The 17801-nt window shown below is 38.7% G+C and overlaps 1 protein-coding gene across 1 annotated transcript; it reads right to left on the bottom strand.

The window, feature by feature from the left end:
• Positions 1-860: 860 nt before the first annotated feature.
• On the bottom strand, positions 861-12066 carry LOC146459928 (multivesicular body subunit 12B-like). Its single transcript, XM_085088720.1, has 9 exons — positions 11851-12066; positions 10599-10688; positions 9869-9962; positions 8821-8956; positions 6723-6857; positions 6395-6516; positions 4423-4484; positions 3521-3571; positions 861-2487 (listed from the first exon to the last, which is right to left on the bottom strand). Exons 1-9 carry the CDS (start codon positions 11929-11931, stop codon positions 2443-2445), a joined length of 816 nt encoding a protein of 271 aa, XP_084944846.1. The 5' UTR covers positions 11932-12066; the 3' UTR covers positions 861-2442.
• Positions 12067-17801: the final 5735 nt, after the last annotated feature.

Here is a 17801-nt window from a genome sequence, read left to right as displayed (position 1 = left end):
CCTAAAAGCGGACCTCCACAATTCCCTTTTAATAGCATTTATATACATGCTACTCTGCTTATTGTATGAACGAAATAACGTTACAAATTCTACATCCTGTCTCGAGTTATATATCTTAAGTGCATATAAAGCAAACTTTTTACCCGTCAGCGGAAAATATTTGAACCGTAAGCTGTTCTTGTTGATCGTGCTTGATCACATTGCTGAATTCCGATGACGTTCGAGAGCATAAAACAATTGTGGATGAACAAATTACGCTCTCTCTCAAATATTTCTCCTGTGGAAACTATTAATGCATTTTGTGTAAAGTTTGAAAATGCGCACAATAAAGAAAATTTGGCTACCACGTAATGTTTCCTCGCGTGCAATTTGGCCGCTCGAATAAAAATAAAATATTTGTTGCAAAATTTATTACTTTGTAAATATTCGTCGTACAGAAATACTTATAGTCTCATAATAAACGTTACACGAAAAGAAATAAAGGAAAAATAATGTTTGGTTATGGTTCGAAACATTTGAACGTTTAGCCATGTTTATAGTTGACGAGAATGTAACAGTAATCTAATCACCCTAAACTTGACCCTTCTAGGAGGGTAACCCTAGCATTTACATGGCTTAAACAAACAAAAAGTTGCCCCTCCTAGGAGGGTAACCCTAGCATGCAGAGAGGGTTACCCTTCTCCTAGGGTAACCCTACCTTGCATGTAAACGAAACCGGGAAAAACAATGGAGGAGGAGGGTTACCCTCCCTCCATGTAAACAGGCCCTTTGAGTTGTCATTCTGCATGTTATTGTTTGGTGTCTCGAGATGCGGAAACGATAACTTCAGATATGGTGTGATGAGTAAACAAACACAAACGTTCAATTTCTAATGTTTTTATTTTTCGTCTCATATCATTTAATGCTTTCTGCGGCATGGGATTTTTTGGGGGTTAATTTTTGGTCCAGGGATTTTTTGGGTTTCGACTTTTGCCCCATTCGATTATCCCCGCAACTTGAAATCCGGAGTACCCCACCTCACTGGGGTTTTGTCACGTTCATATATTTGAATCAACAAATTCGATTTACATGGGCCACAAGGGTGCTCCTTGAATTTATCCGGAATAACTCTTCTGTACCCTGTTGTTTATCACAATTCACAATGTCTTCCTGGCTTTATGATAGTTTAGAGCCAACCATAGCCGATACTTTCTGCCTGTTCACGCCATCTTGCTACGATTATAGGCTGGTTTTCACTAGGACATAAGCATAAGCATAAAGATAAGCAAGTGAGAACACTACCTACAGAAGCATAAGGACAGACGCACGCGCAGAAAACCATTTCTTGACGGAATTCTCGATACCAGCTGCCCTCAACGTTAAGCAAGATGGAGGACGAAACGGTTGACTGCCTTGTGCTTATGTCGTCCCTGTTCTCATTGGTGAAAACGGCGACATAAGCATAAGCATAAGCACAAGAAGCTTCTTATGCTTATGCTTATGTAGCACGTGTTCTCACATGATAAAACGGCGTTTATGCTTCTACTTCTGTCCTAGTGAAAACCAGGCTATAATATTGCGCAAGATTCGAGCCTTGATGTAGCCTGCATAACTGGCGCATTTACCCGATCGCGAGCGCGAAGCGCCAGTCGATATCAACATTATGCATAATCTAGTCGCCGCTAATTTATTACACCCAAGATTTTCGGGTGTTTGGTAGTCACGTGACCAGCCGATGCCAGGGTCTTTTTCCCGCCCCTACCAATTTTAAAGAGAAAATGCTCTGGGAACGAGGTTGCCTAAGGCAAGAACAAGAGCACGTTTTCCTTGACGAGTTTTAAGGCAAGTTTAACTTGTTCTTGTGTAAAGGATGAACAAGCCACACACGCAGTCGCAGGGAGGAGAGTAATACGTTGCCCATAGAAACGACTGCGTGCAAGGCTAAGGATCAACATGTCTTCAGTGAACTTGTCAAAAACCTGGAGCGACAATACTCGAACAAGGACACTTGTCAGGAAACAACTTAATGATAAGTTTTGTTCTACATGCAAGAATATAAAGCTCGTTAAATTCAGAATGGGTCAAGGAAAATTTGCTCCTGTACAACCAGTCTAAGAGTTCTGCCTTGTAGGGTCAGTTAATCTTGAGTGGTCCTTTCTTCACGTAAACTACTTCGGGGAACAGTCAAGCTTACTGATAGTCTACTGATTAAACTGTCAACTCGCACAAGGTGGTCTGGTAGCCAATATTTCCCGTATTTACAACTGATTCAATTCCCTCATCTTTAAAGATGTTCAGAATGGCTCAGTAGAGGTACATTGCGGTAAATGGTGCCGACCGCCACAGCATTCATTTTACCTCGCCATGAAACGCCGCGAGATTTACTTTAATCCAAGCAGGCAGTCGTAAAGCATAAAGGAATTATATTCTACAGTCATTATGTATCCAGGCATCCTTTCTGTTTTATCTTGAGATCAAAGCTCGCTCCTTGCTGAAGTCGTAATCGTACTGCAAGAAAAGGAACACAGAAGTGAAAATTAACTTCTGATAGCAGAGCCTATAAAAAGGACAAGAGAATTGGTCTTTAATTTACTCATGCATATTTTACTGTTTATTTCCACAAGGAAGGGGTGGGGTGGAGGGGCAGAGGGGTTTCAGAAGGAGTTTAAAATAATGCATTGTCCCGCGCATTGTTAACAAATAGCGAAAATGAATTCACAGAATGAAAATTTATCCCACCCTTAGCCGATGAAAACTAGCTCCTGGGCATTGTACGTTAACACTATATAAACATTTTGACAAAAGCACCATTTTTTAGAACTTCAAGTTGCTCTAAAAATGACCCTGAAACTTGCACGATTTTTCCATTCAAAAGCAATAAAAATATAAAAACATTCTTATTACAGCCGTAATCAAACTTGTAGTTTTCAGCGCGCCACGATGCAAAACGTGCCCTTTCATTCACCATGACTGCTCGTTCTTCGCGCACTTCCGCTTATGTTATCTATTGCATAAAAATAATGCAAAAAAGTTTTACAACGGTGAGGCACAACTTTGCCAAACTTGGCAGAGAGACGTCGTCGGAGGGGTTTGCCAATGGGACGGTTTGATGGTTCAAAAGTAATCGGTTGACACTGAATTGCTTTCATTTTCACTACAAACAACAAACTACGCTATGAACATATACTCTCCCATTCAGCAGGACCAACTTAGGCAACGTTACTTTCCACCAATTTATCATTAAATTTAGAGCTGTGCATAAAGATGTCCAAATAATATCTCCTTCACCCACACTATTGCGGAAAAAAGCCAACTAAACGCCACCAACTGTTCCCTCACAAGTCAATTACTTCCAGGATAAACCGTGGTACGTATGTTTATTGCTATTTGGCCTTGTACATTTATGCATGAGAAAACAAACAAACTAAACTGGTTGGGGTCGTTTGCCTTTGGCTACCGAGTATTTCCTAGGGTTTACAACCCCCTGAAAACTACCCATGTAATAAACACAAGATAGTTCATAAGGGAAAAAATGACTTACCTTAGAATTTATGTCGCTGACGGATAAACTTTGCATATTCGGTATTGCAGGCTAAAATGAGATACATAGCAAGTCAGTTCGATTAAACCTTTTTCCCATTTGAGACACAGTTTGTGTTTTTACTCGACTTTTTGTCAAGTAATAAATTGCCTGCGCTTTCAAAGAAACGTGCGGCAACTATCTTCAAAGCCTGGTTGATCAACGCAGGTATAAGTATTAACATTTTTGTAGATTATAGAAAAAAATTCCTGGAAATTTTCTTGAGACGTGTAGCAGCTACAACTGTTGCAACGATATTAATTTTAATGAGAAAAAACTTCAAGTTTGGTGAACGTGTTTTTCTTGATTGGTGTTAATCGAGGCCCTGAAATCTACTTAGCAATCTGATGGACGATATTTGAACAATTTTTCATAATACTGAGTTCTTCTAAATCCCCACAGCTGTACATGTAAGCCAAATAAAAACGTCTTTGATCAAAATGCATAGAGTCGAAAACCAATAGCCTAAAATCTGGGTTTTATGAAAATTTCTCTGTTTTCGCCCAAAGAACAGTGCACCAAATAACACTCTGTCTCAGCATACATGTAGCAAGGGCTTCTACTGTAGTGGAGAGGGGCATGTGTACAAGTAGGAAGAATTTGTGAACAGTGCCAAAGTGTAGAGAATTGGAGTAGGTGGCCTTGTCCCCCTCCCCTCCCTCCCCAAGCCTCCCTTGGCTTACTCTGCTCACTGGGTATGTTTGGATTATATTCCACGCATCTGTTTAGTGTTCACTAGCAAAGTACTCCAAGTTTATAGACTGCTACTCAGTTATTGTCTTGGTTTTCTTATCTTGCAATGCTGATCCATAATGGCCATACACGAAACGAGACTCAAAAACTACTTGTACAACCGAACTTACCCCCGACTTTTTCCATAACACATCAAACTTGGAATTAACTTGAAAGGGAAGCCCTTCAATAGCTATGGTGCAAATAAAAAAAAGTAAGATAAGGCAATTGCACCTCAATTATCTGGTCTTACTGGGACTCCTAATCACAGGACTTCCAGATAATTGAGATTCTCAGCAAAAACAATTAAAGGGTTTTATGCAAGAGGATGGTAAGTGCCCTTATTGCCTTAAAATCCAAATTGCTCCAGATAAGCTCTATTTTGGCACAGAGACTGATTATCAGGTAAGAAACTTTATACGGTAGTTGCATATTTAGTTTTGGAGCAAAATGCTAAACAAACAAGAAATAGCTCACTACATGTACTTTTCTTTGAAGCAAATGTGACCTTCACAAAAAAGAGACTAGTTAAGGTGGCCGAACACAGTTTGCACACGCTTTACAGATTCTGTTAGTGATGCAATTAAGCGTGCACTAGGGTTGTGGTACGCAAATACGGCGGTCGATAAAGTGATCCCTCAATTTCACATGAAATGGATAATAAAGTTAAGTTTCGATCCTAAATAACTAAGTTTCTCGTTTCTGGACCCTTTTTCTTTTCTTTCCGAGCAAAAAAGTCATTCACCAAGATCTTTTGCATGTATTTCATCTTCGCCGTGAAACCCAATTAAGCCATGCATGCGCATTTGACCAAAAAATTGTGACAGGTTGTTTTCATGGAAATGAACTGTTTTCTAAGGAACCGCTCATTAGAATTTCGTGACATTTGGCATGAAAATAGTTCCCTAAAAGCGTAACTCGCCTACAAAGAGAAACTTAAATCTAACAGAGGGTACATGTATCTTCACAAAACATTCAAATGCAAAATCAATATTTTCAGGAGATCTCTCTGTTAAAATTACATGAAAGTAGTGCAAATGTGTCAGTGTTTTGTGCGTTTTTCTGGATACAAAAAATTGGAAAAAATCTAATGGGTACATTTCCTAAAAATTAAGGAAACCTACTATTTATGGACGTTTAATAGTTTGCCACGTTGCCATGGAAACGGTACTTAGCTCAACAAGACATACGCAAATACATTCCTTCTTAATTAGTCTTACACCATACCAATTTTGGGCGTCCAGAAATACATAGTTTCCAAATAACGTCTTCTAACACCTGTACACTAAAAAACTGTATTCGGCCACCTTAATGCTTGATGGAATTTCTATTACCGGTATGTACGAAACTGAACCAGCTGAAGCTGAGCATTCATGGTTGTAAACAAAAGAATTCAGTCAAGGGTCTGTTCCTCTTTGTGTACAGTGTAGTTTGCTTGTGTTTTAAAGAAAAGTAATCAAGCGAATGATTTCTTGTTTATTTAGCATTTTGCTCAAAAACTAAGTAATAAGCAGCTACAGTAAGTTTTTCACATGATCGCCAGTCTGTGTGCTTATCTGGAGCAATTTTGATTTAGTCACCTGTGATCCTCTTGCATAAAACACTGCCATTAGTACAATGTATTTATGACATGCAAATTAACCTGGAAACAACAAGTATACATTTACCGGCAATGTATCGTCCTGAGGGAAACAGTTAGTTCGAGGGAAACATCAGGACTCCAGGGAAAACAAAACTAACTAGTTTCCTGAGGGAACATACATTAAGTACTTGGTTATATATTTAGACTTTCCCTTCAACAATCACAGCAAAACAAACAAACAAAAAAAACTGAGAGGGCAACAACGGCGGAATTGTATCCCGGTCGCGAAAAAAGCCAAGTACATCTGCCCTGGAAAGCAAGAACTCTAGCTACCTGGTAAATCAAAGCAGAATTGTACAGTAACTGCACAACCAATTAAACAATTACACAGAATAAGATCATGGGCAGTGTACATTGTATATGACAACATTGTTGTCAGGGTGGCTTCAAATCACACACAAATACATGTACAAACAAAATGTGACAGTTTCAATTGGACAGGGTGATTGCGTACCACATACCAGAACTTCCGCCTGGTTTAGCAGGCACTATTGAGTGAGTTGGATATGGGGCCTGGTGAGGAAATGGGTGACCGGGATATTGTTGCTGTTGCCAGGGACCTGGGGCTGAAGACTGGCCATACCTGCAGTAAAATAAAATAAAAACACACAGCTACATGAATGTCACTTATGACGTTTTTAACATCAGGCAGAACAGCCATTCATCATCATCATCATCAATCTTTATTTACCCTGGGATTGTAGAGTAGCTTATGCAGCTAATATCTCCGAGCATTTTCCCACCCAACCATGATAATATCGGACAAAGACCAGACCACCATTAACTTACCATTCCTGTCTGGTTGGTCCAAGAGCATGAGGAGCACTGGAGTACATATACGGATGCCCTGTATTGGGTGGCACAGGTTGAGCTCTCATAATGGGTGCCGTTTTGTAACATAAAGTCAGGTCATTCACCTCATTCCTAAAGCAAAGAAGATGAATTATATACAACAAACTTTTAGTCCATGAAGCTGGATTGCAACTTCATATATAATTTTTGGGGACTGTACAAACATCATGGAGTGTATCTTCAAAGGACCAAATTTTACACCAATTTTTTTATAGTATTCTTAAGCCCCATTTACACTACAGGAAATTTTTGGCACGGCTCGGATAAAAATGGTACACGTACCAAAAACTATGGCACTGATGTCCTGTTTACACTTCTTTTTTTTCTGCTGTGCTAAGCGGCGTGAGAAAATGTTTTGGTACGGGTAAAAGGCTCAACATCTTGGGTAGGGTACGCGATTATTCCTTAGGGCGCATGCGGCCAATGGCTTATTTCATTCAAACATGGCGGGTGAGAAGTATTTGGAGTGTCTACTTCTAAAAAGGCCACACATCTTGTCGCTAGGACGTCGAAAATTAGTCTCTTCGTGTTCTTCTTTCCAGAATAATAGAAAAGGCGTGAAGATTCAAATATGTTCATTGTCATAGCAGCAAAAATTGCTGGCTTGTAACTGTCCTATCGAGCAACGATTTTGGATGTTAACACGTAAGGGTCACTGATTTGAGTTGCTAGAAACAGTATTCAGGGACAAGGAGTGTATTCCTTTACTTCATTTCCTTTCTAAGAGTGACCGTGAGATTTTCTTGGCGACTTGCTTGTTGCAGGGCGCGCCGATTCCACCATGTTGAATGGAATTACTACACATGCTCCAGCAGATGGTGCTGACCACAGTTATGAAGGCTCATCAGGAAAAAATTGGTTTGGCACGGTCAATCGTTTACACTACACATTTCGTCCGAGCCGGGCCGAGTTTTTGGGAACGCGTACCAATTTCACCCGTGCTCGGACTACCTTTTCAGAAGGGCCGAGCACGGGTAAAATTTTGGGTCAGCAGGGATAAAATTTGGTACGGCAAAATCATTTACACTACAAAATTTACCAGAGCTGAACCTTTTTTTTGGGTACGCATGCAATTTTTATCCGAGCGGGGCCAAAAATTTTCTGTAGTGTAAATGGGGCTTTAGTTGACTTCAAGTTACTGTAGGTGAAAAAATAATAAATAACAAATTAAATTAACATAACAATAATAATAATAATCAATAATTATAAATAATCAATAATAATAAATTATTTTTTGCAACATTTTATCACCAAGTTATTTAGAATTAGATTTTAAGTAATTTAAAATATGAAACAACAGTCCTCTAGCGCGGCCTTCACACGGCAAACTAAAGTTGGCAAACTCAAGTTGGTGTGTGTGAACGGCACAAAAACAGTCGGCAAACAAGTTGGTAAACTGTTGGCCACAAAAAGAACTAGCCTCTATTCTCGCCAACTTTTTCACCAACTTTTTTGTGTTGGTAAACTCGTATTTGACGCTCCAAGGGTGGGATTTCTACTGATATAAGGTTTCGTTCAAAACCTTTCTATTTTTTCAGCGCTTTCTGTTTCTTCTTCGGCGATTAACACATGTTGCAAATTTAACGTGTTGTGAAAGCACGAATTTGTCAACTTCTTGAAGTTCGCCAACACGAGTTTGCCAACTTTAGTTTGCCGTGTGAAAGCCGTTTAAGGCCACAAGGGCTACGCTGTGTATCAAATGTGGTTCATGATTAGCATTCTTATGCTTTATACTGCATAAATGATGATGATGGTGATGATGATAATAATAAATTAACATCCTCCATTTATGGCTCTACAGTATAAGGCAAGGTATTGTACATGTAAGTATCATACCTGTGCATACATAGAATTAAACTATAATACATGCCCTGAGTTAAGATTGAGATGATTCTAATAAAAAAATCAAGCACTTTAATGACAGTCATAATTATATGCACTTACACTGTTTTTGCAGTGAATTGTTCAACTGAAAGCAAACAAGTACGTTTCACAGATTTAACAGCAACTTGGAATCACTTCATGTTGTACTTACGCAATTACATGATATCCAGGAGGAGCTGTCTCTCCTTTGGTTCTGTTTATTAACACGATATCACAAATGGCATTACTAGCTGTCATGCTTGACTGAAGTTTGAGGCAGAGAAAGTGTTTCCTTAAGGCTTTGTCATCTGGAAGAAAAGATATTAAGTGAATTGCTTTCATCCCAAATGAATCAGATTCAGAGGGCTGCAAAACCTGTTGTACATGTACACAGTCAGCTGTATTTCCCAGTATCTTACAGGGTTTACAGCATTTGTCACGACACTACATGTACAAACATTTCCAGCAGCCTTTAAGCAACAGACTTATCAACATGCATGCTTGACTTTTGTACTCTCCTTACAATTCTCTGTATAAATCATTTCTTTATGGTAACCATTCTAGCTGGAAGAATTTCTTTAAACATCAAAGCCCAGTTGTTGAAAGCCCAATTATTAGGTAATCCTGGGTTAATGTGAACTTTGATTCAAGTTTAATTACTAATCAATAAAGTTTCTTTAAAAAGAGTTTTGTTCCTCAGTTTTGATTTCTTAAGACTTTTCTTTACCTCTAGCTTTTTGGTCTTTAAAACAATTTTAATGAGCAAGATGAAAACCTTGACTAACTTTTAATAACGTGGATTCATTAGCGTTAATAGGTTTTTGAACAACCGGGCTAAGACATTTTGAAATTATTGTATACTTAAAGGAGACATTGGAAGCGGCTGGACACTCTTGGGGCTCAGAGGGTTGAAATAAGTGGGGCTCTCATTAAGTTTTTTAGACCCATGTTGCAGTGAGCTTCTTGCCCGTAATCTTATCAGTTTCTGAGTAAAATGACCTTACAACCACCAGGATCACCCCTACAAGGATCTTTGAATGGTATTCAGCTGAAACAGGTGTTACAGGTTACAGTCCTGATAAGAGTAAGATTTCATGGCTCATTCAGCACTGGTGGTCACATATCTAATGAGTTTCCACTGCCACACTAGTCCATGAATGCTGGTTGACTTTATTATGTACAGAGTGATTGGCATATAGTGTGAGGATGTATTTACATACCATCATCATGGGCTTTGGTAATTGCTGTGAATCCTGCTAGCACATTATCATCTTCACCAATAACTGTCAGGTCTTCAATTACATTCACTCCCGCCTGGCAGAAAAGGCCAATCAAGTGTAACTTAATACATTAAACAGATTAAAAATAAAGAAAAAATAAAGAAAAAATAAAGAAAGACATAAAAAATATATATCACCGACATCCCTCGCGCTGCAATTTGTGCTTATCTGAGAAGCTCTGCATCCTATCTGCTGACAAATCTACCCTCCTCAACAAACGATCTGAGTTACAGTAATTACAAAATGCAGGCATGAAAATAAATTCTACGCAGCCAATCAGAAGCAAGATCGCTCCAACCGTCCTCCTTTAATTATAACTCTACAAACTCCAACGGTACAGTCTGATGATTGCTTAGTGCGTGAAACTTGAGTAACTGTGGTATACATGTATTTATATTTGGCTCTGCATGTTTTTGCATCAAGCATTCCTGCAACTGAGTGAAGCAATCATTGTATTGTTTCTTTATTACTTGCAAGATAGAGGAACAGAGGGAGGATAATATTAACTTTGTTACTGTTGCTCTCAAATCCTCTCATCAGATTATGTGCATAGTTAAGTGAACAAACATCAAGAAGTGGACAATTTGTTACAACATGTACCAGCACAATGGTGCATATAATAAACATTCATGTAAACCACTGTATATACATGCAGAATTTACTGGCATACCTCACGTGAAAAGCAGAGATAACGCTTTCCTTTTTGCCGCCATGTGCTGTCAAACAACTGACCATCATGCCCTTGTATTGTCTTTTCAATCTACAAGAACAAGAAATTTTTACTTTAAACAAAATTATAAAGATTTGTGAGATCTAATTTACGCGTAATGTTTTTTGTTACAGCTCTGCATACGGCTGCCATGAACAAAATAACGATTACAACCTGTCCTTATCAATATTATCATCATCATATTATTATTATACAACAGTACTGTATCTAAACATACATTGTAATTATTCAAAGATGAAGAAGTTAAAAGCTAGTGCTGATGTCTGTGTTCACCATCTGTTATTTGTTTTGATTTATAACCATACATTAATTTTAATAATCACCTGACAAAACCGCCAGCATTAATCATTAACCTCTCCTCGAGGACAAATTTTCAGCTTCAATCAATCACTACTCAGTCATGTTTAAAATTTGCATTTACAATGATAATTATATTAATGACACCTGCAGGATTTCTGCAGTAAAACAATGAACGCTGTTACATGGAGCTAAATGTAATTTAGGCAAGGTTAAACTCAAGACACTGCTGGCCAGCGGTCTTAACTCCCTTAAATTAGGCGGGGCGGCCCGAGGGTTTTGCAGGGCCTCAGTAAATTTACAGCTCCCCAGTTGATGTCAACCATTTGCTCGAGCTGTGCCGCATGGCAGCCAATCAAAAACTTTAAACAATGAAATTTCCAATTCCCCAGAGTCTCTTCTGGTGACCAACCGCTGGCCAAAGAGCCTGAGGACTCTGGGTGGGAGACTGACCTGTTCTCGGAAGAGACCCCCTCCCATTCCATTCTCGTAAGCGACCACCCAAACTGCAAAGATTTAGTATTCCCTTATGGGAGGTGGTCGCTTACAAGAGGTTCAAGCGTATTAATTTTCTTGAACAAGGAGACTTGTCAAGCAGAGAAGCTTGACAAATTTTGCTGCATCTGAGAAAATTAAACTTGTTATGTAAAACCTTGTCCAGGATGACTGACATGAGCAAGTTTTGCCACTACCCAACAACTCAGTTTTGAACAAGGAAAAACATAATTGCCAAGTCAATGTCATACACAGGAGAATACCTGCGGTAAAAATCCACTCCAAATCATTCTCGCTTGTATCCAAAAACTGTTTGAGGTCCTTCCATGGACTGACAGTTCACTGGCAATAACTAAATTACTTCCATCTCAACTTAATTAAGACTTAGACTTCAACTTACCATAAAATATTTTGCAGGGCGACGATCCTTCTGAGAAACAATCTTGATATCTGTAATTGGAGGGTATTGGGCGTTCTGCATTTTCACGTATTTACTAGACGTATCTACTAGATGGCCCTCTTAACTTCTCGTTAAGACATAAGGAAAACCAATTTTTCAGCCGAAAAACGCGGATGGTATTTGTGATTCACTCGTCGATTCACTCTGCCCTGCACTCGTCTCGGACGATTGAACGCTGACAAGCCAAGCGGCTCGGTTTTACGAAAAGTACGAAACGAACTACCAAACGTAGTTACGATTCACAATACAATGGGTCGGAAAATTGTCGGTAGTAATCGGGTTTTCCCGGGATAAATCCCATCATGCACTCCGGGTGATCGGCAGGTGATAGTTCAATCTCGTACCCAGAGTCCTCAGGCTTTTTGGTCAGCGGGGCGGCGCCAGGAGAGACTCTGGGATAATGGAAAAATATAATTTTTTTGATTGGTCGTCTGCATAACAATGGAAGACCGACAGGAAGTCCGTTGGTCATTTGCGGAAGTTAACTAAACCGGAAACCCCCCGAACCAACTTCCCTGTTTTGGAGGGAGATTTGAAATGTCAAACTCGGAGCTTTGTAATTTTTATGTGTGTGTCACGTTTTTTTTTTTCCTATCGCCTCCATTTACATCAAAAATTAGAAACACTCCAATTCAAAGACGGGTTTTGAATTATGTCATTGTCAGTGCAACAATTTCTAGCCGACGAAACATCAGTCGTTTTAGCGTGGGAAGTTGCACTACTGCCATACGATGGTAAAACACGGCAAAATGCAAGCAGCTACTTACCTTGTTGTGGATGAAAATTTGGAGATGAAGAGATCTGTTGTGGAGCGAAGTCCATCTCAGGTTGCCGTTTCCCCTTCGGTTTTGCCACAAGGGAAACGCTGAACACATCTCCACGATGATCAAACGCCGCACACGGAGCAAACGTTTCACTTTTTTCAGTCACGGCCCATCTTGCCAAAGCTAGCTAACCACTCAGAAAAAAAATCCCTTTTAGAGGCGGAGGTAATCTATTTTATTTTCAGCATTATAATGGCGTGTGGAACATTTTCTCAAATGTTGAGAGATTTTGTTTTGAATGTAAACGTTTAAAAGTGTAAAAGGCCGTTGTTTTATAGGTTACCTTAAGATGAAAGTTAAATCTCAAATGTAATAGCCAGTACATACAGATTTACAGTAGAGGGGCAGTTGAGAATAAAGACTTGTTGTGAGTCTGCTACTTACAACCATCTTCTCTGCAAGAAAGTCAACACATTGTGACAGTGAAGTAGCCACCCAACTTGACCTGTCAAAGAACAGGTGTAGATAATACTGAAGAAAGCTGGTCTTCCAAATGCAGATATACTTTAAAAATATTTACATTTATTTATTTCCCAACGTACAGAGACAAACAAATAAAAGAAAAGCATAAGTGGAGAGGAGGCTAAGAAACCATGGGGCTTATGAATATTAAGTCTCCTCAATCTTAAAATACAAAAGTTATAATATTGCTTGGAGTTTTTATATAACCAAACATATAATGCACACTGAGTTTAAAATTAAGATGGCAAAAATTTAAAGGTAACGATGGTTTAATTGTACTCTGTTAAAGGCTGTATATTAATATGTAAGTAAAAATGATTTAACTTTTTTAAAATGTTACTTCTGATCACGAACATGCAAAAACTCCATTGAAGAAGGATGAGACAAGGAAACTGTGGGTTCCCTTGCAGACAAATATTCCTGTTGAGATTTCCAAAGCAATTATGCTATTGCAAAGTGTGAAATCATGCCTAAAGTACCAGTTGTTGGAAAAAAATAGATGAGCAGTGCTGTGACCTTCTGTGTTATATGTCATAAGGAAGAACACCAAGTCTTCCCTTGAAGGGTTCAATTGGGACACAATTATCATTGAGGAGATACAGGAGAAGGTCTCTGCTCGATTTCATTCTACTGCAAGTGTACCTGTTGTACATGAACATGGGAGCCAAGTACCCCCCGTTTGTGTGACATGCGACCAGATGATGTTTGCACAGCCTTGTACAGAAAGTGACCACTTTCATCATATATCCTTGGTATCAAACACTCCACTTATAATGGGGAGATTAACTAACGTAATTATTTTGGCAACCCTTCCTATCATTTCTTCATGTTATTATTAAAACAAGTTTAACACAAAGGACACTAAAATCAATTACCCACCTTAAAAACGTTTCTCTTTTAATATTACTCATTTAAACAGCAAAAATATTAAATATTTTCCACAATGATGATAATAATAACAATCATTATTATTATTATTATTATTATTATTATTATTAAGGAGAGAGCGCGGTCCGGCTGATTGGGGTTGGTGAAGTAATATGGAGGATAATTGGGAAATGGGTGATGAGAGTAACAAAACCAAATGCCGTCAAAGCAAGCGGCTCACTGCAGGTGTGCGCAGGCCATAAAAGTGGGAGTTAGGCTGTTATTCATGCAATGCACAATATTTTTGACGCCAATGAAACAGACGCTGTTCTTCTTGTTGACGCCTCTAATGCCCTAAATAGAGCTGCTGCAGATCTTTGGTCAATGCAGCTCACTAGACTTGGCCCAGTCCCACCAAACATTATGCAATATGCTGGATGACCTAGATTGTGGCATGATAGACCATTAGAGTCCAGGAAGGGCTTGAACTAAGAGTCAATAGTTGTTTTATTTTTAGGTCTTAGCTAACATTATTGTCAAGGGACAACAAATTCCCACAAGCACTGGATAATTTACACAGTTCATTACTTTTGACAGGGTGTCCAGCAAAGGTCTCAACAACACTGTGCCAATCATTCAGGATATTGGGGAGTTTGACAATAATAATTATCTGTTGTCAACTCGAGAGCAGCAAGATCAGAGAAGAGATTATATTATACTATTCAGCAGAGTGTTGGTTGAGTACTTCCCTTGCCTGAAGTCAATAATTAAAAGTGTGATACCAAATCAGATCACCATTCAGTACTGGAAAGAAATGGCAAATCCTTCAGAAATTATCAATTTACCAGTTGTACCCTTTAATCAAAATAAATTAGGTAATGTGTGTCAGTACCTGAGCTATCTGACTCAGCTCTTAGTTAAAGAGTACACTCCACAACCAAATGAAGTTGGGCCCCACCAATTTATGTAAATTAATAATATAAACACAAATTCCCCAATCTATTAACCCCTTCCCTGTGCTTCCTATAGTACACACCCAAAAATATGAGAACTCACATAAGATAGTTTTAATTTTACCTTGATTAAATATACAAGGACAGACTGAGGAGATTATATACATGGTATAGAAATTGACTAAGTGAAATATCATAGTCAGGATATCAACAGTCTCTCAACAATCACATTATAACTAATTTACTGATGAGAGGTGATGACCACTCTCTACACAGTTCTCATGTAAATACTCTGTGGTTAGGCAGAAAAGTTAACAAACCTCAACACAACTCACTGTCCTTAATTTCATAGCCTGTGCCAGGAAAAAGTTTGGTACTAGGTAGTATTGGGATTTGAATTGAATAAACCCAACATGCACTGGAAATTATGCATTTAAAACACTGTTAAAAAATTATTACTACTTCATTTTATTTCTAGATATATAGTATACCTGGGAGCAACTCTACAGCACTAAAACCATGCAAGATGTGAGCACTCTCTATCAGATTCGTCAGAAGTTTAGTCTGAAATGTCAGCTGTCTCCTCTTCCTAACCCAGAGGGAGTGCGTCCCCAGTGGGTTAGGGAGAGGAGACGGCTGACATTTCAGACTATCAGAAGCTTGGCAAAAGGAATGTCTATTCAGAAAGAAAAACTTCAAAGCTGCTCATGACATGTCATTCAGGACAGATGTATAAAAATGTGCTGATGTTTAAATTGTACTAGCTTGCAACTGAACAGATATAACATTCTAATTATATTCACTTTAAGAAAAGCGTGGACACAATTCATTCTATTGCAATTAAAAAGAGGCAAAAACAGTAAATATCAAGAGGTGATTTAAATTGTCAAACGATAACTTACACTATGTGTTCATTGAAGCAATAACTAATAAACAGACATAACTTAAACAAATCCCATTTGGAAATAAACTGTAAAGGGAAGGGCGAAGGTAATTTAAACATAAATTCAACAAACAGTCAGCTGCACAGTTCTGTGAGAGGAGAAGTGATGGTTCCTTTTTATTTGTAAGTATAAAAAATAATAAAGAAATAATTGTTATTTACTTGTCTGTATGTGTTGTAGCAATGATATGTCGAATCAAGTCCACCGTTCGCTCGCTCTTACAGGATAAAAAATCCAGTTGCTTTGATCCGCTCTTACGGGAAAAAATCCAGTTCCTTTGATCGCGTGTAAGAACCAACTTTGGCTTTCTCGAACACTTTCAAGGCCCGATAAAACCTTCAGGCCCGAAAACATCAACACGACTGCCATTTTGGGGCATTTGACTTCCGTTTTAATCTTAAGCATGCGCACAAAGACCGGAATCCCACGTTTTCTCAATCTCGTTCCCAGAGGCTGCGTTCCTTTTGGTCAGCACCAAGGAAGCAAGACCTCTGGGCTAATCAATGTCAAAATCCAGTAAATCGAAATCTGATTGGATATTACATTTTACCGGAAGTGTCTTTGAATCGGAGGTTTCAAAACAAGAAATGAAATAGACTGCCGGCCGGTCAAGGATATCGGAGCAAAAGCCGCCATAGAATCGAAATGGAACTAAATTTAATACGCTTTTTTTTTTTTTGCAGTGAAGTAAACACGAAAAAGATAACAAGTCAAATCACACGACTTAACGGAAAAGGCGCGAAAACCTTTGCGATATGTTGCAGCGTTTGACAAAGCTGAATGACAGGAGTATGACACTTGCAACGGTCGAGGTTAACGGTAGACCTGACAATTTTCGGAAACACTTCTCTAATTATCGACTCTGAAATGTGGTTCATAGTCGATGCTGGCCGTTTAAAATCGTTCTTAACATTGTCTAAAGCGGATAAGAGTTTAACAGCCTTTCTCGTGCTGTTGAAGGAACTGAAAGAAGCAAACTTGTAATCCATTCGCGCCGCGGAGTCTGCGAGTTGATTCAACTGGAGCAGAATTTATTGAAGATTACTTTGTTGAACAGGAACAGATATTTTGTCAGCAGTCCAGCAGAAACATAATTGAACTTGAACAAGGAAAACCAACGGCCTTTGTCACCACTGCGTTAAAAGTGGAGTATTCAAGAATGCGTGGCCCAAAAAGTGGTTCAGAAAGCGGACGGACAGAAAGACAAAAATATTAACGCTTGGAATAGCGATCGTTGTCACTCTTTACACAACAGTTCATTTGTGAGCAAAAGTTCATTTGTAAGTTTGCAGCTTATAGGACTGATAAACTACATCGAGTGCAGGTAAAATATTTTTTTTCAGGGTGAGTTTCTTAAGCTTAAGCTGAATGTGTGAATTGAAAAAAAAAATTGCCGATCTTTCTGATAAGCTTAGATTTTCAAGTTGCTGGTTATTTCGGTTGAACGTTTACAGAGTTAATTGTGTCTTGTTATTAAATGTACTTCTGCCATTTTATTGTATTTATTCTGGGATCGTGGTATCGTGGTATCTGATCTTGTGAAACCTATCGTTTGTAAATTTTACGACGGAAAAAATTAATCTTGCGTTTGTAAACATCAGTGTTGGTATTTGTCGTCGACGGCAATCAGGTTAGGAACGATATCTTGCTGAAGTTTCTTGAATGTCGTTTGAAAATCTTTACCCTGTGTTAGTTAATTAGGTTGAAGCTTATATAACCTCCGACCAGGCTCTATTTTCGTTTCGCTATTAACTTTACCGTGGTATCATGAAAAAACTTGGCTATCTCATACTGCGTAGACTGCATATCAGTTCACTACCATTTTAAAGTTTTAAAAACTA

This window comes from Pavona decussata, unplaced genomic scaffold (genome assembly GCF_977016875.1).
Source record: "Pavona decussata unplaced genomic scaffold, jaPavDecu1.1 SCAFFOLD_215, whole genome shotgun sequence".
In the NCBI taxonomy this organism is placed as follows: domain Eukaryota; kingdom Metazoa; phylum Cnidaria; class Anthozoa; order Scleractinia; family Agariciidae; genus Pavona; species Pavona decussata.
The sequence above is the reverse complement of the archived record's forward strand: the minus strand, read 5'-3'. Positions and strand labels throughout refer to the sequence as shown.